This window comes from Musa acuminata, chromosome BXJ1-8 (assembly GCF_036884655.1).
Source record: "Musa acuminata AAA Group cultivar baxijiao chromosome BXJ1-8, Cavendish_Baxijiao_AAA, whole genome shotgun sequence".
Lineage (NCBI taxonomy): Eukaryota > Viridiplantae > Streptophyta > Magnoliopsida > Zingiberales > Musaceae > Musa > Musa acuminata.
Genome location: NC_088334.1, coordinates 6,412,556 through 6,438,133, shown reverse-complemented (window position 1 = coordinate 6,438,133; position 25,578 = coordinate 6,412,556). Strand labels below are relative to the sequence as shown.

The window sequence follows — 25,578 nt, the reverse complement described above, 5'->3', positions numbered from 1 at the left end:
CTTGAAACATGAGACAGACACTATCAACACCAAGGATGCAGATATGTTGTATGTAGCTTTTAAGAATGATTATTTATCTGGACAAAGAACACGAATACACCTTGCACCTCTTCTTTACAGTTGCAAACACATGTAAAAAAAAGTAGAAGTTGACAGAGAAAAAAAGAAAAGTAGATTCAACAACCTTTGATGCGATGACACATCAGATCGATCACGAACCATTTCAATATCTACTCAACAGCCAGCAGCTTTCAAGAATTTGTCAAATGGGCTTGAAGACGGCAGCCTGAAGGACTGCTCAGATTCACCCAACACTGAATTGCTACGTTGTATGAGCTCCTTTTCAACTGATTCTAGCCCTTCTTCCGGATAATGTAGTATCTGCTACAAGGCCACAATGGATGCAGACAATTATTACTGTTAAATAATCCCAAGAAAATGAGCAAACTGATATGAAGGCATATTTAGGTAAACGTGCCTTCTGCATATCCACCAAATCAACAATGTTCTCTTCTGGCAAAACTATCCAGTCTTCTTGCTGATGTTTCAAATTTTGAAGCACAGACATCTTCTGCTGTTTCCCAATCACAAGGGCTTCACATTGGCTTTTCATCTGGTCATATGGTACTGGGATTGTTGAAGTTGGTAAACTAGCAACTTGCCGTGCTGTCTCAATAACCTGCAACAAGAATAGCTTTCGTGACTCCTCAGAACCTAGAGAATATCCATATTCCATACACCCCCATAGACAACTCTATTTGCCAAGCTATAGAGTCACTATGAAGAGTTCCTCAGTCACTTGGTAACAAAGATCAAGAAGAGCTAAAATCTGATAATCATCTGCAGCATAAACCTTTTAGGTTTGTAATCTTTAATACTTGAATGACATTATCCCTTGAGCTTCTTAAGTTGTCCAAAATGACATTGTAGAGAGACCCATGATGAAAGGAACATGATCACTATGTCATATGTTAATAATGTAGGTTCTAATCGACATCTGAGCATGTGAGATATAGAAGACAACAAAAGAGAAAATAAGAGTAAGAAAAAATTAAACTAGATGAACATCATTATTGCAGTCTTCAATGTTTTGTGTGTTATCATCATGCAATAGAACCTAGTCATTAAATAGCATCACAATTGATACAGCTAAATTGCATGTAGTTCTGCTAAAAGTTCACTTAAAAGTGTATAGACTATCAAAATCTTAGCTGACCTGACCGAATTTGGGCATCAATATAACATATTGCTGTCACTTGGTTTGGGAGAGCGTACATACCGATTCGATCAATTGATTAACACTTAAGACATCAAAATTATTCACAGACTCGGACATTTTCTGATCCGAATGACTTCTGAATGCTTCTGGAAAGGTTTCTCCATCCTCCAAAAAAGTAGGGGTCATGACCTGTATAGAAAATAATTTGAAATTCATCAAGAGATGAAATATATGAAAATTATATTACTTTTTATTCATAACTAATTCAGAGAGAGGTACCTCATCACATCCCTTTTGTGCGAGAAGTGAACATGGATAAGGTGTCTCCATGAATGATGGTGGACCAAGTGGAAGGGCATCATCTGGTGAAAATTTATGCAAGAGCTGCTCTCTTACAGATATTAGTTTTTCCTGCAATTTATTAGTAACTTTATCTTCTTACAGACTTGGTTGACTTAAAATAGAAAAAAAGATTATTTAAAAAAAAAAGAGCAAATCAGAGTTTGGCAACAAGCTGAAAGCATGTGCATATATACATGGATTTACCTCAGGCAGCTTCTCATATTTCTTCATTAGGTGGGAAATGACAGATTCTTTTAGTTGCTTATCATCCCTTTCTACTTTCTCAAGGAACTCCATTGCTGCAATGTCATCTTCCTTAGAACCATAAAGATAACTGCAAGATCCTTTATAGGTTGCGTGCAGCGTGCTATCTTCAGAAAAATTAAGGTGAGGATCAACCTGTAATACAATTGAATATGTGAATCCCAAACAGAGAAAGGAAACAGTGCAAAACTGTCAGATGCTGTCCTGTGGTTGATATACATATGAAGTGCATATAAGTAATTAAATTACTAACCATCCCATCCATGAATTTCACAGAAGAAATTATTTCTGGAAGATCGCTAGCTTTTGCTGAAAATATCAGCATGTATGATGCCAAAGTATACAAAGATCTTCTACGAGAAGGCTGCAAATAGTCTTCAACAATGATGGTATATTAGAAATAAAAATTATTGGGCTTCCAGCACTAATGACATGGATATCAAAAGAATTAACCATATGTGTAAATGAAAAAAACAGTTTTCTGCGGAAGAATGAATGGAGACAAATATGAAGGGGAAAAGAAAGTTGAACGATAGAAGACCTGGTATCACAGATAATCATGGGCTTTTACTATACAAATTAGATTCCTGAGGTCGATTATGAATGTGGCTTGCATAAAATGTCAGATCAGCACCTCAACAAACTGCATTCACTAGTTCTGTCTTTTGGATACAAGTAACCTAGAGTAAACATGTAAATGTAAATATCTAACAAGAACACTACATTCAGCCTTTCCTTTTAAGACTGATGTACTATTTTCCAATTGTTTAGATTGCTTTCCAGTCAAGATCACTAGATCCTCCATGCCTACAGCCACAAAAACCACAAGTTTAATATATAAATACTAATGGATAATAGAAAGCACGTGTTTCTTCTACTCAACACCAGACAAAGTTCTTCAGGTAAAGAAAAAGGTTTCACTGAGAAGTTGCATGACCAAAAATATGAAGAAAACAAGCAATCAAGACTCAGAATGTAAAAGTTAGATAAACAACTAAATTACCAGGGATAGAACAACAGCTCAATATGGTAACAAGCACCAAAAATAGGTTCATATTCAACCTTACGAATATGCTTGTTGAAAATAATTGCCCCAAAGTGCCATGTAAATCAAGAAACCAGTATATATATAAATATACTGTTTATCTTTCTCTTTCATGCTATGCCAAACCAGCTCAAGAAAGAAAAAAAAGGTAGTTTTTTCTTGAGCTGGCTTGGCATTCCATGATAGAGTAAGACTGATGGGAATATTTTGGTTAAAACTTTGTAGACTCGAATTTTAACTAACTAGAAAACTTATGGGGAATGTTTTTTCCTTATTAGAAATTTTTGGTTCAATCATACTATCATATAAATATCTAGACCATCCAAACCTTAGTTTCCATGATTTAATGACTATTGCGACCAACTAAGATCCAAGGTATGAACTCAAGATGCTTTCATATATGTTTACCTCGATCAACACAAGTCCAACCTGATTCTCAAGCTATCGCTCTGAGAACCTACTTCAACAGTAAATGTTATACTTGGCCATTCTGCATCTCAAAAATATGAAAAAGTGCATTCAAACCTAACATACAACATGTACTTCACATATCTATGATCATCTCCAGATTCATTTGCATTTTCATCAGAATTCAGAACATCACAAACTAAAAATTCCTTGTAGATCTTCAATAATAATATAAAAAGTGCTAATATCATCTATGCAGCCTTAAAAAACAATCACCTTAAACTTTTTTCTCATACATCATGTAAAAGCTATTTGTTTGCAGTCAAATGGGTTATCTGGAATTCTATCTGCAGCAAGCAACTGAATTACAAGCGGTTGGTTGCCTGCAAGTAGACATTGCAACAGGTCCACATGCAACTAAAGATCCAAATCCTACAATTTTACTAGTGACCAAGATGCCTGTGAGTTAATTACAAGTAGGATACAAGTAAACTAAAGAATTAATCAAATCCCAAGTTATATATAAAAAACAATATAAAATATATAATAGCCAACAAGTTGGTGTTGTTTACAAGCCTACAGTGAATATATACCAAAATATAGTACACAAAGAAATTGCTATGACAGTGGAAGTTACCTTAACACCTAAACTGGGGGAATTACCATACTACAGTACCAGTAAGCAATCAAATATTTGGATTGAACCTTCCAGTGCAGTTGTAGTGGTAGCCAAGTTTCCAAATACTGATCGGACTGGTGTGTATCGACTGGTATTTACTGACTGACAATGGTTGCATAGGTTTGTATTAGTTGGTATTGAACTATTTTTCGGTGATATAGGATGGTACATATCAATATGCCACATGGTATACCAGTATCATACCGGATCGACTAACAGCTGAAAAAGGTATTAACCGGTATTTAAAAGTTAAAACCTTGATTGTAGCCAACAAAAACAGGTATAATTGGGCCTTCACATGCAGGAATCTATTGTCACCTGCAATTGTATTTGCAGGCATGTGTAGTCATGTACAACAAAATGCTTTGTAGTAAAAATGATTCTCTTTCACTTTTGATGTTTCACTATCGGGAAATGATGGTTTCATCTTACAGCATAAGTTCACCTAGCCTTTTGCACAAAGAACAAGCCTGCATCTTCAAGTCTTAAGTTGCAATAATTAGTGGAGGCTAAAGTGCAGATCACCAACTTTATGTTTCTGCAATCCATTTGTCAAAATTTCAGATGATTGACAACGTAATAAACACAACAGTTTGCTACCCATGTCATTCCAGAACAACAAAGATGCAATCTATGGTGTCCAAATATGACCAATGTCTTGAATACCATACCATACCGCCCGTTACGAGTAGTATGTACTGGTCCGCCTGCAGACCGGCATGCGGACCACCCGTTACCAGGCGGTATCAAGTATTTGGCCTCGTATCGGGCGATATGGGTTGTACCGGACGGTAATGGTTGAAATTTTGACTATGACAGACTTGTACTAGGTGGTAATGATCGAAACCGATCGTTACTAAATGGTAACAGCGTTCCAACGGTCAATTTAACCGTTGGAGGCCTCCTCAAGAGTTTTTAAGCCCTTTCCTCCCTCCTATTTCAATCAATTTCACTCTCACACTCTTAAACTCTCTCAAACTCATTTTTACTCACATGATTTTGAGCAGATGCTTTTGAGCCAGTGGATGATTTTGAGCAGATGCGATAGAGCATACACGACATAGACACAGAACGAAACTCATCGTATTCACAGCCATTGTATTATGGAGAATCTTACAGCTAACAGCAGTATGGTGATAGTTGGTCATACTTCTCCGAACAACGGTATGATACAGAGTAGCAGATCAGTAGCGAAAGTAGAAGTTTTGACATTCACCAAGACATGCCTCAGGAGTTGCCTCAAACACATGTAATTTATGATGATCAACCTACGACTATCACCACATTGATACACCAATGACATACAGTGTATCAATACAATATGTCATGAGATCAATTTCAGGATTGGATCCGACAAACATATCATATTGATATACAGTTACACAGGATCAAGGATCCCGATCCACCACCCGTAGAGGCCTATCGTTCATTTTAGTGGTAGAATCAAGTATATCTACACGTGTGATTACTTAATTTATTTGAATCTTAAAGTTTAAGTTATATACAAAATAATCTAACAATTCAAATAATTTTTCTGTAGGTAATTCAATATTAACAGAAGGACGATCCAGAACGGACCAAAATTACAAACCTTGCACAAGGCTACTCGTAAAAGCTCGAAAAGATATGCGATACTATTCTTAAAAACCCTATCCTAACTTCTTCTTCTTTTTTTTTTCAATTTTTTAGGTATTCTCGGAGGGTTTTATGCCTATTTTAGGCATACGGCTTAGCAAGGTTCGTAATTTCGTACCGTACCATAGTATCGAGCTTAGCTCGATACAATACAGTACAAGTATACCGAGCAATACATTTTGGCGGATCGCTCAGTATATATATATATATATATATATATAATAAAAGTTAAAAAATAAAAAAAAGGGGGCAACGTCGCCTCATTTCTTCTGCCCGCGTGGGGCGAAGAAACGTCGCCTCGTTTCGTCGCAAGGTTTCTTCTCCCCGTGAAAAAAAGGGCGACGTCGCCTCGTTTCTTCTGCTCGGTTTCTTCTCCCCGCAAAGCTTCTCCCTGCACGGATGAGGAGAAGTCGTCGACGACCCCGAGGCCTCGTCTCCTCAGACGAGGAGGCAACATCTCATATGCGGCGTCCAGCGAGGGAGGGCGGCGATGGATCAAGATCGTCGAGGGAGAGCGGCACCGAATCTCTAGGTTTTCCCTTTTCTTCTCCCTCTTCTTCCTTCTCCCTTGGCTAATACCGCTCGGTTGCAGGCGGCGACGGTTGAAATCAACCGTCACCGACCAATTTCGAGTGGTAATAGGGCGGAAACAACCCCAATAGACGGTACCGCCCGGTAGCGGGCGGTCTGTGTATGGATCTGTTGGCAGACTGGTATGTACCCCCCGGTACGAGCGGTATCATTCAAAATTAAAATCCTTGCCGCTCGATACACCGTACCATACCAAGAAAAGCTCGATACACCGGTACAGTACGATATTTGAAACCTTGAATATGACAACAATCTAGTTAAAATGTGATGGCAAAAAGATAGGGTTTCAGACTAAAGCATCCAAATGGTTGTCGAAAAACCTTCTTGCTGTTTTATATAATAGAACAAAATATAATTACATTTCAAAGCAATAGAACAAAAGAAACACATGTAGCATAGAATACTATTTAAATAAACTCTAGCGGAGAAGAGAAACTTAAGATACTGTTATATATCCCTACAAGTAAATGTATGGATACAGTTCATCTAATTTGTGCTTCATATATCCAATGAGAAACTAACAAGTAACACTGTAATCAAGGAACTCACTTTCGTGCTTTAAAGCGACGCTCCACAGAGAGAATGCTAACTGAAAACAACGGACCAAGGCTACATGACTAGAGTTCTGACAAAAACACATAGAACTTTCAGGCAATATGAAAATAAAAGACTTAATCACTGGAAAACCGAAAAGAAGAATAAAATGATCACACTAGAATGGTTTTTGGAACAGAGATGTTGATATAACTATAAGCACTGAATTGTGTAAAAGATGTAAGATAAAATTGGTTTCACATAGTATTCAACATCTACAACATCTCTTTTCCAAGTCATGCTCTCACATTTGAAAATACAAATGTGATAATTTATTTGATTTGATTTAGCAGTTTTGTAATTTGATAATTTATTTTCAAATGTGAAATACTCTCCCATTTGAAAATAAATTATCAAATTACAAAACTGCTAAAACAAATCAAACAAGCAACAATAAAAATACAGTAGGTCATTACTTCAGCTTGTTTAAGTCTGTGTTGGACAGGTTCTCAATGGTGATATTAACAAACATTTAAATTCAATTATCTATTATGTTCGGAAACAAGGAATTATGTTTTGCTATAGTCAGGCATATCTCCACTTATATCCAGGCATGCTGATAGAAAGACCAGCCTGTTCAGGCAAAAGTGAGGAGTTTCAGTTAAATTAGCTGAAACTCCATTGTTGAAGCATTTCAGAAACATCCCGACCACTTAAGAATTAAGACACCTAATTTCATTCTGTAACTTATCTCGTGTCTTCCTCTTAGGTAGACTACTAGGTGAATGGTGATGCATGACTGTTCACCTGTACCAAAGCTTCAATGTCTCTCTGTTCACCACATCCAGCCAACCATTGGCAAGACCCCTTCGGCTGACAGTCCCTTACCAGTTGTTGGCTAGCCAGAGGCCTGCAAATTCTGGCAAAGCTCCATTTCCCACCTAGAAGGACATCTGGAGCTTTCAAAGCTAGTGAACTAATAGCCCAAAAACCTATGCCAATTTGATCTCTTTCATAAATAAGACTCCTAAACATTAATGCAAGTCTAGGATTCTAACTGCTTGTGAAAATAGCCACTACCTATAATAATGATATTCATCCAAAAATAGAAAAAAAGAATAGAATCTGACTTTACCTGGAGTAGTGACTCCAAGATCTAACGACAACTAACCCTTCATTATGTTACCTATGGTCCTATGAATAAGGTGCTTCAAGAATTTAAAGAACAACATAGGATATATTAGGCACATATGTTGGAAGATATTAATACATAGTCATGTTGTCCATATTGCTAGAATGGCAAACCACTTGGTCAAGCCTAGAGAACTAAGTTGCTTATGCTTGGGGCACATGGAAGCTGTAAGTATCCCTAGTTAAATGCTCCCATCTGCATATTGGATAACTGATCTCGAATAATGAGTGCACATGTGGACAGATAGTAGAAAGTAGAAACATAGACTATAAAGAGAAGGAAGGATGAAAGAAACTTAGTGAAGATTAAGCTGGCAATTTTAAGGTACAACAACAACAAACTGTAAGGTCCCAAGTACTTGGGTCGGTTACAGCTGGAAAAATTGAACATGCAAAATTTTCCAAAAAGAACAATACAACTTGCCACTAAAAGATGCTATTCAAATCGACAAGACATGGAAAAAGGAATCACAAAATATTATTCATCAGTCATAAAAAGCTGTCCGAGAGGTAGTCACCTTGGCTTGAGAAAATAAAAAAGCTAAACTGTAAGTGTGTGCCAGTGCCTCATAATTTGCAGGTGAATTCTCTGGTGATGTTGCCTGGACCCATACTGTTGAGAGAAGAAGACCCACTTGGTGGCTACTCAGTCGCATAAGGATCAGCTCCTACATAAGTTTATAAAAGAGAGAGCAATTTGTCATAGAATCCAATTGCAAATGAGAATAGCCATCAAATTGAAATGAGATAGTAAAATATCATATTAGTGCCTATAAGACCAGCACTGCCTACTTCCTCTCCAGATCTGCTGACAAATTTTCCATTAGTCACTGAATAAAGGTTTTTGCCATTTGGAGAAGGGTGAACTAAATATTGCTTTAAGTTCCCGCTAAACTTTTGCCATCTCTCATCCATGCTATTTCCCATTGCATCATCTAATTCCTTTGTATTAGATAGAGATACATTCTCGAAGGAATTCTTGCATGTGAGCTTCTCCATTATGGCTCCTGAAGAAGCAAAACCTGAGAGAGCTACCAAAAGTGTTCCTTCTGGATCATATCCATTAAAAGCAGGTGGAATAAATGGAATTGACCAAGGACAAACAGATGTGGGCACAAGTATAGCAGAAAAGACACGATGGGAGCCAACTCTTATTTCATGATCAGGGTGTGTCATTGCCAAGAGCAGCTGGTGAAATAAAGCTTCTGGAAAAGCCTGCATTATATATGCAAAACTGACATTCCTCAAATGGGGAATACCAACATTTTTTGCTATCACATTGGAAATTATAGAGAGACAAAATAAGATTTGACCTTCTTTTGATATGACAAGTTAGGGATTGATGCTACTAGCTGCACAGTGCGGTAAACGGAAGAAATTATTGCCCTGGCTATAGTAGCAGTAGTAGGAATATTTTCCAGAAGGACAGCCATTATATCAATAATAGGTCCAGTATCCCCAACCTGCAAATAGGAAAAGAATGCCACTCATATCATGAATGTGATGGAACATCCAATGCCTGATGACCGATCAGTTCTCAAGGAGTAATTTAACTATCTTATGTCAAGAAATCTAATTCAAAACTCATCTATGAAGTTGGAAGCTGAAAGAACCTTATTTGCTAATTGTATGAGACACTCTTCCAAGGCAAAATGGAGGACAGAGTTCCACTTTTCACCATCATCATCACCCATATTTGATGATTCAATTGAATATTGCAAGCATTTGCGCAAATGCCTTATCAAGTCATTTATAGAAGCCAGAATGGAAAGTGAAGCTTGGAACTTCGCCTGCTGCATAAGATGTCTGGCAACATTAATGATATTGATCTGAATGATAAGCTGCTTGCCAATATTCTTATGATCTAAGTGCTTGATTAAAGTAGATATCAGCATATCACTATTTTGTCCTGAAAATAGAGAGAAGCCAGGTTGAATTCTTGAAAGACTTGTGGTTGCCAAAATTAGAAAAACAAAAAAACAAATGGAGAGAAAAATGGACAAAGCTCGCCTGCGCTCTCCATTAGCAGCTGCATTTCAGATAAAATAGAACACGCAATTCCTTCCTCAGGAGACCAATATTTCCCACTATCAAGTTTACGGAAAAGAGGCTCTAAAACGCGCCTTACAGTAGTCGCTTCTTTGGCAAGTTTAGCCATATTCTGTAAACAAACTTTGGACCAGTATGTAGGGCTTCTTGACAAGTCCCTACCAAAAAATAAAGATGCAGGAAATAAGAAGGGGTATGTCCAATTGAAAAAATTACACCAACAGTAAGGTTCTCACACTGCAGCATCAACTTCAATGGTTGTGATCTGAGGTACTGAGAGGACCTTTTTCCAAGAGTCCTGGAAGGATGAAACATCATCTTTTACCCTGCCAACTTCCTCCAAATGATTCTGATCTTGAGTACACTGAAAATCTTGCTTACTGTTACCTGAGCTCATTTGATGAACCTCGTAATTATCCAAGATCACTAGGACAATCTGTTACCAGCGAAAGAGACGGAAAATAAAACCAACAAACAAATATAGAAAACCAAACATTTCATTTAGAAGAATTTAGGAAACAGACAGCAAGGAAAAAGTATAAACCCAGGGAAAATCTTAATTCAAACTTTGTCCACACATATCACAACGAAAGATGTCACCAGTTACCCATGTGGAATGACCCTCAACATGAGGAATGAAATGGTAAGCCCAAAATGTTAGTGGTGCACCCTCTCAATTCAACCAGTGTTGATCTCATCATTGTAGGACTAATAGGGTGTTACAATCTTTCCCATATAATGTTCTTAAGGTAGTCCAAAATCTACCTATGGTGTTTAGATCCTTAACGATAGTTAAAAATTTTACCATATTGATGCATAGAAGGTGGTCCCCATCTAGGTTGTCTCACCCATGTTAAGAGACCTACATAATATACTATGACATAAAATGCCAGGATACAAATAGTTTACTAGCCAATAACTTGTATAAAAAAGAATCTATAACACATGGTCTAGAATGCTTAAACTCAAATTATTGCAACTTTGCAAGTAACACACACACACACACATGCAGCTTCATAATTGGAATATTAAATAATATTAAATACATGCCAAACAAGAAGACAGACAGATTTTTTTGTGGCCTCATGCTGCTGAAATAGCATGGGCAACCCATGCACAAGGTAGTTGACTTAAAACAGCCAGCAATTACATAGCTTTCAAAGTAATCCATCATAATTACTCTTTCTTGATGATGAGGTATGCAGCATGTTTGCAAATCCTTTTTCATCTCTAAAGAAACTATTTATTCTTTCAATCATCATATGTCAAAACTTTAGAGATGAACAGTGAAAATGATTTATTGGAGTTATTATAGTTCTAAAATATCTTTTTGAACATTTGATTGTCAGCCATGTTAGGAGAACGGAGTTCCTAAACTTAAAGAATAGGCCGAAAATTGACACATTGAAAAATTCAGTTGACATGATAGGTTAACCATACAAATTAGTGATGCAAAACCATTATATACCAAGATCACCCTATCCCCTAAGAACCAAGACTTGGTGTCTGCACAACAATTTATAGTACTGTTGTATCCTAAATCAGGATGATATATGATTCAAATTGATGCACTCTAGTTTTGTTGATATAAACCAACTAAAGACAAATTAAAAATACACATGAGCTACTACTGTATGATTAATTTAAGAAAAGCTCAGAAAAACATAACTAAACATAACAAAAAATACCAATGAACTGATTGCTGCTGTATCTTCTACACCATCTACTTTTACCCAATTAGATGCATAATTAATTATTTAACATAATCAAGCATCTTACTTTCTTAAATGTTGCAATAATATATCTAAATAAGTGATTCCATGTGGATCCAATATAATTAACAAACTAATCTTTTTAAATACAGAGACAAACTAATCCTTTAAAGACAAAAACAAGGCTCTCGTATTTTCCTAGCTTTAATTTATATTCCTTGTGCACATAGAGAGTAACAAGAATTAAGGTAGGAAAATACAAAATTTAAGTGTATTCCAAGGCACAAATATGTAGGACTGAGACATTATGTATTTGCTTCTGAACTACTCTTCTAAGCTTGGTATATTTTGTTTAATTACTCAACGTACACTATTAACCAAAGATTTAAACACTGGTCTTATAAGTTTTAGCTAGCCTATCAGACTGGTTTGGTATTGGTAATTCGGTATCTTGGGTAGCACATATTAGTATATCTAAGGTTTGCCGTATCGCTCGGTATAGGTGGTACATACTAGTCCGATAGGGGACTGGTATGGGTGGTACATGGTACATCAGTATGCCCCTATGTACGATGTGTCGGTATGCTTTGTATGGCTCAATAAAGTTCGGTACGTATCGTACCAACAGCTGATCGATACATCGGTACGAACCGGTAAGACAAACCATGGGTATATCATCTGGTATTATTAAACAAAATACTAAAAAGGTCAAAATGAATGTTGGCATGACCAGTACCAGTACCAGCACTTGGTTAGATTGGTTATACCGGTTGGTACATAAGCTACAAAATCATCATTCCAAGCAGTTGTAAGCTCAAAATTTTAGGATAGTAACAGGTTCATTTCAGAAGAATAATTAATTAATAAGAATATTAATCATGCAAGTTTGTGCGACCTTACCTCAATTCAAAGTTTAATAGGCACAAGGTTAACACAATATTTAACGTTACAAGGACTACAGTGATGGTCTTAAGCCCTACATGGGTGGACAAACTAGATCTCAGTTTCACAATGGCTTTTCAGTTTTCCATTTTAGCTAATGGTGATTTACAAGCATTCTCAAATCCATTGGTGAGCGTTGAGTAAGAGATTCCTTCTGTAGTTAATTTTCTCATTTAGTTATAAAAAAATTTAAGGTTACAGTGCAACTTGTTCTTAGTGTGGACAACATGATGAATATAAGAGATTTAAGCAATTCAGAACAATAAAATAAGATTCTCATTAATTCTTTACGCTTCCTGCATAATCAATCTAATAAAGGCCGCCTTGTTATTTGGATATGCTCTTTGGTAAGAACAGACTATTTTCTTTTAATTTTCATAAGAGCATATGTCTAATTTAGAATTTAATTAAATTTGTTAAGAAAATCTTTTGATTCCTTAAGAGGAAAGGATGACAGTAAATATTAAAAGGGAAACATTAATCTTAAAATGCACAACAAAAATGTTAAGAAACATGAGTGTCCCCATATATAATAGTTACCTCGACATATTTGAATGCAAGGATGATGATGTTCTTTGACAAAGTGATATTCCTTAAACACCTTCAAATGTAGAAAAATTACAAAATGTTTATAATGGCCAACAGTTTAAATCTCTAAAGTACTATGCGCCAAATATCAGGGACTGCCATTTTACAGAACATAGGTAACCCAAAACCTTTTGGCACAGCACAATTTTTTCATGCTAGTTGAATAGGCTAGATACATTGGCCTAGTCAAATGTCAACTCCCACCAGCACAAATTGGCATAGAGCAGACCAATACCTTTCCAATGCTATACATTTACACCATACCAACATATGTTGATAGGTATAGCAACTCTTCTCAGTCAGTTCACAAACTAATATGCTGGCATGTTAGGTATTGACATGACAAAAGGAAATACAAGGTAACAGGAGGAAAGGCTGAACTCTTTTTTATTCCCACTACTCAAGCTTGTAATCTACGGCTTGAAGAATAACTAAAGCAACACTGATTCATTTTCAGTGAAATAAGTAAATTGATTGAAGCAATCATGAGAGGATGAAAAAAAAAATCCTTAAACATACTAGTCCTATTTCTGTTAGAATTTATCAAAACCATATATTACAATAGGTATTTATTAAATAAGAAAATATACATAAAGAACAAAAGCGATATTCCAGGTATCATTGACATGTGTCAACATCTATCCATCTGGAGACAAGGTTTTCTCACTTTTGACTAAGAGATATTCTACCCTTGCCATCCTGACTAATCGATGGTCCTTGCCAAAAGACTGAAGCTGATTAGCCTCGGGCATCATCTCATAAGGTAAATGGCTTTATTTTTCAGTCTTAACTGATCTTTATTGATGATGATGATATTGATGCCACACCAGTAGGTAAGAAGCAGGCATAGCACTTCAATCCTTGATCAAAGCACCAATTTTGTTTCTTGAGAATAGTGTGAACATTATATTTTGACGGGCAAAAATAATATGTAAGCAAATAGTTAATCAAGCTCATTAAAAACTCAAAATTGACTCAAGTAATGGATAAGCATATCGTATCTGCTACATACTTGACAAGTATAAGCATTTCATGCAATGTTGCAATGGAAAGGCATATAAAATAACAGAAGGATGCCAGGCACACCCCACACAATAAGTGTACATAATAATGGACCAAATGCAATGACTGAAAAAAAATAAATAACAACCTTTTAGATAAAAGTATGTCTTATATTGTAAACATGGACAAAATAATCTTATTTCAACACTGAGGCAGCTCTACAAGGAATGGCAAAAAAAGAACTTACGTCATCAAAGTTCATTGAGATATGCGAGTATTCACCCATGAAAAGCACCTGCACATGAAGGGAGCAAACTGATACAACTATTTTCAGAAAGATGAAACTAGTGGAGATAATAAAACAAAATACTCTAATTACTGAAGATTAACACTTCAGTATAAACAAGGAACAGAAGATGCAACTTGTCCCAATACATGATTTTAGGGAACTTAAATTTCCACTCAGTAATATAGAACAAGTCATTTAAATTTAAACAAATAACTGAAATTTCTTCATATTTTATTAACTTGATATCCAGGTAAACAACATCTATAATGGAAAATAACTACAGCAGCAAGAAATATGCATCGGAGTTCACTACCAACGGCCAGAATATGTGTTTCCATTTCTCAATCTTTATGGGTCAAATCAACATGGGTTTACAATGAGATAGTAGACTCAAACAACTAATATTATTTTGAAGTGATCTTATAAGAACCCAGATATACACAATATAGTATGAATTCCTGAAGGATAACATGCATGTGATTCATGCAAAAATAGTACCATTGAAGCAAGAGCTTGCAGTGCTGCTGAACGCACATGGAGTCCCCTATCATCTTCCCCTACCTCTTGAGCAAGTTGGCAAAGTTTTGGCATAAGGCCTTCTACATTGAACATGTATGTGCTGTCCACCTGTCGTAAAATATAACATAATGGGACGATTAGTTGCATCTGATGAATGACAATTTTAAATTTTATTGCACCGAAGATAAAGACACCTACATAGTGGAGGATTATCATTTCTCAGAAAGTTCTGGAAGCTGTAGAAACAAACTTTGCAGCCCAGCAAAACACGAGTGAGATATTTGAATTTTATGTATTTAATGTAGAACAGGTGTGAAAAAGAGGTTCTTAGAGGTAACTAGGAATGTTTTAAAGCAGGAGTGCTAACAGACCAGTCCATCCAGTGAATGGGGCGTGGGAAGTTGACAAAGTTTTGCAAGCAGGGATGAAAAAGGGAGAAGAGAGGAGAAAAATGGAGAGAAAAAGAAGAAAAGGAAGAAAAAGGGAGAAGAGAGGAGGAAAATAAGAAAAAAAAGATACTAATGTGGCATTTCAAACTTCAGAAATGATCCATGTTTTAATTAAAAAATATAAACATTCTTTTGTAAATATTCTACTGATCTACTCTCTTGTAAACTAAATTTGATTATATCAAGATTTTGATAGCTAAAAAAATTACAAAATGAATCCCATGGGTTTAATTTTCAGTTCGTGCTGACTCTGATATAATCTGCCAGAATGGCATCAACCAGGGGTTGTGTGTCATGCCACACCAAGGACATGACAACATTATTCCAAATTAGAGCAAAGCCCATGTTTACAGGCACCAACGCATATCATGCTGGCACATCATAGGCATGTCCTCATGCTGTGAAATTTGAAACTTTAATTTAAAAAGAAACATTATGTAGTCATTGGATTTAGACTCTGGAAGAGTGCTATTAACAATCTATTTTAGTCATGAAGCAAGATGACATAAAGAAGCTATGGAATTTTGGCTATGGAATACTATCAACAATATATACAAGTTCTGCGCAAAGAAATACACGATCATCAATAAAAGGAATAGAATGGAGAAAAGGGGAAAAAACCAGACTCCAGCACTAGGAATCACACTAACAGGTTAGCAGGGCTCACATCCTCGTCTTGACATGTTTCCCCTCAATGGCCAGTAAGGTCTTAATTTTTTTTTCTAAAGCATCTGTTACAGGATGAATCATATATTAGATGTGATGTAGGACGAGTAGCAGTAGATTTCCTTTTGATGATAGAGAGGTAGAGAGAGAAAAGAAAAGAAATAATAATACGAAGATAATAGAAAACAAAAGATAACCACTAGACTCGCTCTAGCTCAAGAAGCAAACTCCCAAGATGAAGGCCTCGTACCTCCATATATCTCACATGTGGATGATGGAATAAAACCATCGGAAATATAATTGTGGCCTCGCACCACTCACACACAAGGTGAGAAAAAAACATGATCCATCAATGCATTACAATGTTTTAGCCCCTTTTTATAGGCTAGGTACAAGAAAAGAAAAAGAAAATGCAAAGGTGAAAAATTTACAATTGCATCAAATCAAGTATATGATTTGATCTTTCCTTCGAAAAAGATAATATTCTTGATTAGTATGCTTCCATCCTCGTAAAGATCAACAACAACAACAATAATAACAACAAAATCATGAGTCCCAACTATTTAAGGTCGACTACAGAGATCTTTTGTCATCATCGAAATCTGTAAAAATCCATATGTTTAATTAAATCTTTATTTATAGTTTCTATTAAAGTTTTTTTAGGTCTTCCTCTACTTCTCCTCATACCATTAGCATTAATCATTTCCCCTCTTTTGACTATCGCATCCGAAGGTTTCCTAAGCACATGTTCATGTTATCTTAAATGATTTTCTTTCATTTGATTTTTTATCGAAGCGATACCTAGTTGTTCACAAATAATAATATTTATTTTTCTCTCTTTCCTAGTTACTCCATGCATTCATCTCAATATTCTCATTTCAGCAACACAAACTTTTCATATATATTGTTTCTTAATTGCCCAACACTTAGATCCATAAAGCATTGTTAGTCTCATAACAATCTTATAATTTTTTCTTTTAATCTCAGAAGTATCCGATGGTCATACAATACTCCTGACGCCACTCGCCATTTTAACCATCATGTTTTTACTCTATGAATGATTTAGAATCTTATTTTTAACCATCCTTGTAGAGGTTAATCTTCACAAAATCTTCTATCAGGATTTTGAATCTTCAATCACAATCATAATTTGATTTTTCTTTATTTTCTTCTTCCTTGAGTAAACTAGGAAACTAGATCAAAATTATTCAATATATTGCCATGTGGCAACTTATGATATACAAAATAACCCCTAAATTAATCAAATTTATTTAAATAAAAGATAGATAAGATTGGTTGCTCATCAAGATGCTTTAGAAAAAAAATGGTAAGAGTCGTGTGTTCTGGATTCGCCCTATCTATCAATTAAGCCATCAGTCTATCTCATAAAGAAAAATAAACAAGCCTTATTTGCAAGCTAGATGGTGGTATCATATGAAAAGAAGAAACAAAGTACACCTAAATCCTATAGGAAGATTGACAACTCTAATTAATCTTGAATGTCTGGTTAGTAGTGTTAAATATATACTTGGCCTCACTTACAAAAAAAGAAATAATGAAATGAGGTCACTACTTTAGAAAGTCCCATAAATGATCTTTTCTATATAGGCACTTCTCTTAAACAATTCTCCTAATTCAACTGTTATCATAAGAATCATTTCCATCTTGGAATCTCCAAAACAGATAAATATTAATTTGTTTCATTGTTCATCCATGTAAAACATGGAAAATACAAGCTTTCCAATAAAGAAAGTTGGACTATATGCTAAGGTCATAAAATCGATTTAATCCTTGAATCAAAATCACTTTGTCTTGGAAGCTTGCCTATATGTATATATACACACACGCATATATATAGATATATATACATATATACGTGTATATATGTACATGTATGTATCATATATATGTATATGCAATGATTGAAATTTCGTATCGAGCTTTGCTTAGTATGATACGATACGACGTATCAAGCGATACGCCTAAAATAATATAAAAAATAATTTTAGTATCGAGCGGTACTAAATATATAAAAATAATATAATATATATATAATTAATATATAAATTATATATCTTTTTATATACAAAATGATATAAAAATAAAAAATCAATATATATATATATATAAAGAAGATACAACGTACCAAGCAATCGCCTAGACATCGTCGCCTCGCTTGCAACGTTCGACGTCAAGGAGGTGGGGAGAAGAAAGACAACATCAACATCGGAAGGTTCTCCGTACGGCGGCAGTGGACGAAGGAGACCGTTCGGAGATAAAGAAGGCCGGGGTCTTCGTCACCTTCTACGCGAGCGCCTCTTTTGCTGCTCTCGCCGTCGCCTCCCCTGATCCCTGCGCCTCCAACTCCCCCTCCAAAGAGGTACGATTCTCCTCGTTATTACCTCTTGGATCGGGGTCGTCGAGGGAGGGCGGCTTCGGATCAGGATCGAGAAAGGGCATGGAAGACAAGTTCGCACTGAGGTTCGATGGGCTCAGGTTCATCAAGACACTAGTGACGGCACATCGGTGACTCTGCGGTACTCTTTCTCGACGCTTCTCCCTCTTTCTCGATGTTTCTCCCTCTTCTTCGAACGTCCTCTTCTTCCTCGTCTCACCTCACCATAGCCAGGCTGATACCACCCGGTAGCGGGCAGTCCGCGTGTCGGTGAGCTAGCGGACTGGTACGTATCGTTCGTATCGAGTGGTATGAAACGGTATTAAAAACCATGTGTGTGTGTGTGTGTGTATATATATATATATATATATATATATATAGCCATCAATTGATTTTGCATTCTATTTAATTTTTTATTGATTTTTTTAATCAAAAATTACCATTCCAACGGGCATATCAGTAGAGTTGAAACTTTACCATGATAATAAGTATTAGTGTATTACTAAATGCCATGGCAATCTATGCTAGAGGTGCCAACATACAACTAGATCAGGCTCCAAGTTTTGCAATACGGTTCGATCGTTCGGTACAGGCTGTATTTAGTCTAATAGCCTATCAATATGCAAACCAGGGAAAACCAGATGGTATGCCTGGTACAAGACTTGTAAAGCCAGATGGTAGCTTTTCTTTAGATTTTTTTTCTTCTGAAACTCGGTATGTATGATGCTGCTACACCCGGTATGGTAGCGATTCGAGCCCTTAGTGGTAAACTATTGGTAAACAAAATTGTGAACTTTGGTTGGCCCTATGCTTGCAAGCACAGATTGGCATAGTCACCAGCATGAAACAAAAGTTTCCTATCCCAAAAAATGCATCAATATGCCTCTACCATGAAATAACAATGCCTGCTTCTATGGAAAAAAAAGAATACATCTATTGATGTTCTCACTAAAGTTGCATTTCTTACAAATTCATAAAACAATAGCTCTTTCACTATTTGTAAAATGTCATAATGCAGAAATTGTTCGAGGATCACCAAAATTACTGTATGAATTACCTGATTGTTAAGGAAGTCAACAAGCACAAGGCAACCAAGGATACGCATATCGTCTTGTCGTGTTTGATCAAGTAGTGTTTGCACAATGCTCAACAGGCTTGTAGCATACAATGGCCTAGGTGCATTCAAAAGTAAATGAAAGATTTAGAAGGTCAATTGAGGCCAAATTACACATACAAGGACTTCAACCTAAAACCTAAAGACATTCAAGAGTTCATGTAAATAAATTAAGCACCATATTTTACAAAAAAAACAGTGTGCATTATAGACAATGTTAAAAGAACTTGAAAATTGTTTGCATAAAAAAAAAAACCTTCAACATTCATCGTCATATAAACCTGAAAAAAGTAAAGCTTCTAATGTTATAAACAACGAAAAAATATATTCTGCTTAGATAAAATCATCAAGATTATTTAACTCATCAACAAACACTGCACATGATTTCCAAACTCAAAAGGGAAGTAAGGAAATTATTATACATGCTTTTGTAAACAATGTACAGGATAGGTGTGACTTCTTTCTAATAGTATATAGACACTGAATACTGTAAATATGCAAGAGTAAGTCAATCTAGTATGTCATGTTCCTGTTTGTCAGTTGATTTCATGCTATTAAGTTCAAGCAAAAGTGTAAAACTACACCTGAGTAAATTGAAATGCACCTAATATATAACCAATGATACAAGTCTAATGAAAAAATAGCATTAAAAGAAGAGGAGTATGGAAATAAATCTAGCATGCCTTGGCATATACAAATTAGTTATGAACCTTGAACCATACTAGGACTGGATAAATGGGCTGTGCCAATTGGTATGAGGCATGATCAAAGCTTCAAAACATCTCCAAAGAAACGTTTAAAAGAATTTTCAGTCAATATTTGAAAAATTAAAATGATCAAAATGCTTTTAAACTTCATTCACAAGACATAATTTTGTTAATAAGTTCTAAGTTTTCCTGTGAGATCCAACACATTGTGTATGCAAGTGCTATTTTAAATTCCTAAGCATTATTGTGATAAAATAAATAAGCAAAGAATACTAACAAAAACCAAGTTCATCCCTACTGATTTTCATTATGGGGATAGGTTATTACCAGTTGACTAATGTAGTACCTTTACCAGAGCTCAATGGCATGAAAAAAATCTTGTAGCCAACCAAATAGTTGGAAACCTATGGATTGTTGTGCTTGAGGCAGGACAAAACAGGCCCAGCCATAAGTCTTGATCAACAAAACCAACATAAGTCTGTTGAAACTTGAAAGTATCACGGATAAATCTGGTTCAACAAAAGAGTTGCCCCAAATCTGTTGAAAGTATCACAAGTAAATTTATTCATCAAGTGATGGAATAGGTTGATAATGGTTTTGATAATTTCTTTTTCCTTATTTCACTATCTTAATGAAATAAGTTGCACTTTCCTGACTTTGCCCCAAAGGCAGATGCCAAGCAGATATAGCAACAATTTAGATGCAACCATGTCATTAGTGACAAAAGTCAAAATATTTTAGCAAGTCACAACAAGCTCAACTAGAAAGCAAGCACTAAGATGGGAAAAAGTCCAATAACTTGCATATGCAGAATTGTAAACATTAAAGCAAAACTTTTAAACAAATTACCCTTTAGTTCCATATTCTAAAAAAAAAGATGCATAATAAACTTACATCTGCTCCTTACATGAAGTTATCATTTTCCTATAAACACATGGCACAATTTTTGCCAAAGAAAATTGCCCATTTCGCAATTCCTTGTAACACCTCTGCTCCAAGTACTTTGTGATCTGAAGATATAATAAATAAGATTTGCTAAGAACAATTCTATTGTTTTATTTCATCAAAATAATAAAAACCCCAAGTCATAGATACACTTGTCATCAATTATAATCAACATCTGAAATTTAGATGTTCTAGTTGGATCTACGACTTGAGAAAGTATATATGACTTCTGGCAAGCCACCAAGGAAATGTTGCTAATCGTTGAAAAAGAGTGAACGCAACTAAATGCTAATGTCTGATACTCAAAAGGAGATAAATCTATTCCCAAACACAAATATAATGATCTAATTCAAGAAAGAACTTGGTCGCATTTTTCTTAGAGATATAAGTAATCAAACAGCTGTCTAGCTCCGTTAGGGGACAAATCCAGTTTAATTATCTACATCTACTTCAACATAAACTTGGTGGTGCTTATTTAGATGAAAAGCTGAAAATTTAATCAATCACCAAACCCTGTAAGATAGATGTCTTGCTTTCTTAAAGGTTCTGTTCGTTCTTCTTTCTACTGCATTTGCATTTCACGTGGTTTAGCATTCCTCATCTCATGCAGCCACTTACTAAGTCTCATGTCATTTGTCGGTTCTTCTGTACATGTCCATGGAATGATAACACTGCTCGTACCTGGCAATATGTACTAGTTTGAGCTCATACAGTACACTAGTATATGATGAATCCACCAAAACAGGGAAGTATGATACAATATTCAAGATCAACTTATCAAAACATGGTAAAAAACAGTCCAAATGATAGGTACATCACATGAAACAATATGCCCATCAAGAGGGAGAGGTCATCAATCAATTTCAGTGGATTCTCATCTCTTCGATGACAATAAACTCATATCTCCACTTCCATCCTGAAGTCTAGACATTCAATAACGGGTGGATAATAACCCTAAGAAAATTTTGTTACACTAAACTCAACAAAGTAATTTTGGAATGCCTCCATTTATGCCAGGTATACCACGTGACAAGAAAAGATGGCATCTCTGTGGACCAAGAGGAAAGGGGCCTCCGCAAAAGAGGGTTGTACCATGAGGGAAGCAAGGAGGTCAACTTGCTTCAAATGTACAACATGGATTCTGGCAATGCAAGAGAATTTGACCCTCATGTCCATCCGAATGAATCAGTCTTTCCCCAGAGGTAAATTTTTGCCACATAAAAGTTTTAGAATCTAAGGTAACATTGTCTGCTTTGGGTTCTCATAATGCTGACACTTAAAATTCATTCAGTAGCACTACATGTTTTCTGCATTAAGAAAAACCATATTATGTTTAGAAACATCCAGGTCGAAAAATTCAACGAGCTGATTTAATACATGCAGCAAACACTATAATGAAGATGGGATGTACCTTTGGTATGCGCGCCGGATTTCTTGAAGCATATTCACAAAGCTTGCCAATCATTCTGTCATTCGGTTCTCCATCCTGTAATTCCACAAACAAACTTCTGTTAGCAAACAAAATCCTCAAAAATATGAAAAAATGATGCCTATTCCACCTACTCAGAGAAAGAAAAAAATAACATTCTAAGCAAATGAAAGCAAATTGTTTTTATGGTGGTAATGTATCAACAATACAGGTGAGACACAAAGAAAACTTCTTTTGTAACAGGAAAGAGCTTTAGTAGCACTATCTAGCAGAAAAAATTACAAATTACAAATTACAAAAATTCAATACAAGGTTATAGTTGAAAGTTGGAACATGGATCAAGGATACTTCAAATTGAAAGTTGTATTAACTATTAACCTCCTTTTTTGTGGGATGGAAGATAGAGTCGAATGTCCCAGAAAGCGGACTGTATCATGTAATATCCAGCTATAAGTTATTTATATTCTTGAAAATACTGTGCATCGATCTTCTCCAGACCTGCAATGGCAGGTGCCTCTCATATACTTGGCCACCTCTTGATTTCAAAAAAGATAATTTGACTGGAGCCATTGGTTAGCCAAGCAACTGCTCAGAAAGGATGACTCGGCCTGTTATGGATGCAAGAAATGCAACAATGCAACAATCCAATGTCATATTTTATGAATAAGAAGAATGCACTTCACGGCATCATTCCATATCTTGTGAGATGAAAAGGTTGGTACATGCATACTTGTCAGAATAAGTCCTTTCTGTAGTTAATTGTGACACAGGATGAAATTGTGCTTAATAGGCTTGGTCGGCCATCAATAAGGAGTTAGCAGAAAAATGTTGTAAGCAATCTAGATGAATTTGATCCTATGGTTCGAGAATAAATTTACTCCTGGCAAGTATTATTTGCTCATTCCACGTGGACACAAATAACCAAGTTCCCGACATCACATTTCAGAGACCTTGAAGCCCAGAAGTAGGATTAAGTAAGTATGAGCAAACAAAAAAGTATTTGACACAGTGAGGCACATCCACAATAGTTTTGAGACGAAGCTTCAACACCAAAAGCCATGAAGGAAAGAACTATACAAGTTTCCTGATTACTGAGAAAACTAACCGGAGAGCGAGGAAAGGCATCCGTGAGGAGTTTCTTGTAGCGTTTAACGGGTTGCCGCGAACGTGTCCGCAAAGAAGGGCAGAAGCAACAGAGGTAGCCGCATGCCGGCAGCACCCGCCTCGACATAACCCCCATTTTCGTCCTCCAAGCAAAATCTACAAACTTGTGTCAAGAAATGGGACAAAATAGCAAAACTTCTTTCGGAAATCTTGTCAGCCAGGGGCTGCTCGATTCAACTTTAGGATTCCCCCAAGAATCTAACCCAATGCCAACGGAACCCCTCTTCAGCACAAGACCGCATTAACCTAAACAGCATTGGAGCTAGAACTAAACCAGATGAATCCTCAGTGTAGTTTAAGAAACCCCGTAGTAGACAATCCTTATTTGATCGGATCCATTTCCCCTAAAAATGGCGATCATCCTGCGACACAAATTAAGACCCCTCAATCTGAGATAAAGGAAGAATAACGCAATATTCTCGGTGAATTCTTTCCAAAAACCGATTCTTTCACGACAAAAGAGACCGAACCGAGATCAAAAGGAGAGATCGAAAAAAAATGATCTCGATTTGACGACTCCAAAGCGGGGCAGACGCTTGAGATCCCCCCCTCGACGCTTCTCTCTATTTGATGTCTAATTGGAGGTATTATTTGCTCCATCTACATGAGTGTAATCGAAAGCAGACTGGCCGAGCCGTTAAAATTAGGTTAAATCGGAAGTTTGAGACAAATATAATATGATGTCAGATGGCTAATAAAGGCCAATAAAATCACCATTTTTTTTTTTTTTTGACAGAGTGACAAGGAAGAAAAGTCTGGAGTTGGAATTCTTTATCTTTTTTTTTTACTTATTTGTTTCTTATTTTATTATTTTGTAATTGTAGGTTTTTAAATCATTTTAGCATCAATCTTAATATTCCAATTCAAAATTTTATTTTAGTTTAATTAATAATAAATTTCCCTATCCTTATCAGTAAGATTTTCAAAGCTAAATTATCAATAATTTTTTAAAAGACTATATGTTAATTTTAAAAGAAAATCACTAGTTTATAGTATGATTTGAAAAGAAATTATTATGTATTATGTCATACAATGATTTTAATTTCTTCCTATATATATAAACATATCTGATATGTTAAGATCATGATTTATAATATCGTATCGTACCATCGATACAACGGTATATATCGATTCAATAAAAGATCGATATGGATGGTAGCATCGATAATACTTATCGTATGATATTTAAAACATACGATATCATATTTAAAACATTAGTCAAGATGTAATAAATTTATAAAAATATAAAAAAGATTATTATCCTATATAAGATTTATCTCATAGGCATCTCTTTGACTTGTACCTTGTAATTGTTTGTCTTGTTGCAGATCCATTGATGATTCTTGTTTGTCATGACACTATGGGTCAGTGGAGGACTATGCAGGTTGTCTTCATCAGCCAACATCACTGTCATTGAGGGACATATTTCTGCCATGAACACCCCATGTTTTATCTTGAATAGTGATTAGAGGTGCTAAAACAAGAGTTTTGAGAGAGATTACTTTTTTTGTCCTGGAATTTCCTGTGAGCTTGCAGAAAGGTTGCACTGCATGTTCTCAGTGGGCACAAAAATCCAATTCTTGAAGCCTTTACAGCCATCAGCCTCGGCAGTGACAGAATCCATGGTAGGCCAGGATGCTCCTCCTCAAAAGACACAAGTCATCTGTCACTTGGCTTCCTTGGCTTCTTGCATTCCCTGT

The 25,578-nt window shown here is 35.8% G+C and overlaps 1 protein-coding gene across 7 annotated transcripts; it reads right to left on the bottom strand.

Annotated features, from left to right (window-relative positions):
- Positions 1-36: 36 nt before the first annotated feature.
- Positions 37-25,578, bottom strand: LOC103994280 (protein SEMI-ROLLED LEAF 2). Of its 7 annotated transcripts, XM_065078498.1 has the most exons (21): positions 25,381-25,578; positions 25,182-25,285; positions 23,820-24,240; positions 22,697-22,771; positions 21,235-21,350; positions 19,577-19,691; positions 14,989-15,117; positions 14,449-14,496; positions 10,194-10,393; positions 9,919-10,115; positions 9,522-9,817; positions 9,222-9,371; positions 8,701-9,123; positions 8,427-8,576; positions 6,733-6,808; positions 2,079-2,200; positions 1,766-1,960; positions 1,499-1,630; positions 1,280-1,408; positions 479-679; positions 37-381 (listed from the first exon to the last, which is right to left on the bottom strand). In XM_065078498.1, the coding sequence occupies exons 3-21, from the start codon at positions 23,952-23,954 to the stop codon at positions 235-237; spliced, it is 3,036 nt and encodes a 1,011-aa protein (XP_064934570.1). In that variant the 5' UTR covers positions 23,955-24,240; positions 25,182-25,285; positions 25,381-25,578; the 3' UTR covers positions 37-234. The 7 variants fall into 7 exon arrangements, with proteins under 7 accessions (XP_064934570.1, XP_064934568.1, XP_064934571.1 ...); XM_065078496.1 differs by lacking the exons at positions 25,182-25,285; positions 25,381-25,578 and adding an exon at positions 24,349-24,526; XM_065078499.1 differs by lacking the exons at positions 25,182-25,285; positions 25,381-25,578 and adding an exon at positions 21,904-21,966 and having other exon boundaries at positions 23,820-23,880.

Coding starts and splice junctions, on each gene's coding strand:
- LOC103994280 (XM_065078498.1), bottom strand. CDS start 23,954: ATGGGGGTTATGTCGAGGCGGGTGCTGCCGGCATGCGGCTACCTCTGT. Junction 1,961..2,078: donor TGAAATTCATGGATGGGATG/GTTAGTAATTTA, acceptor ATTGTATTACAG/GTTGATCCTCACCTTAATTT. Junction 1,409..1,498: donor CACAAAAGGGATGTGATGAG/GTACCTCTCTCT, acceptor TTTTCTATACAG/GTCATGACCCCTACTTTTTT.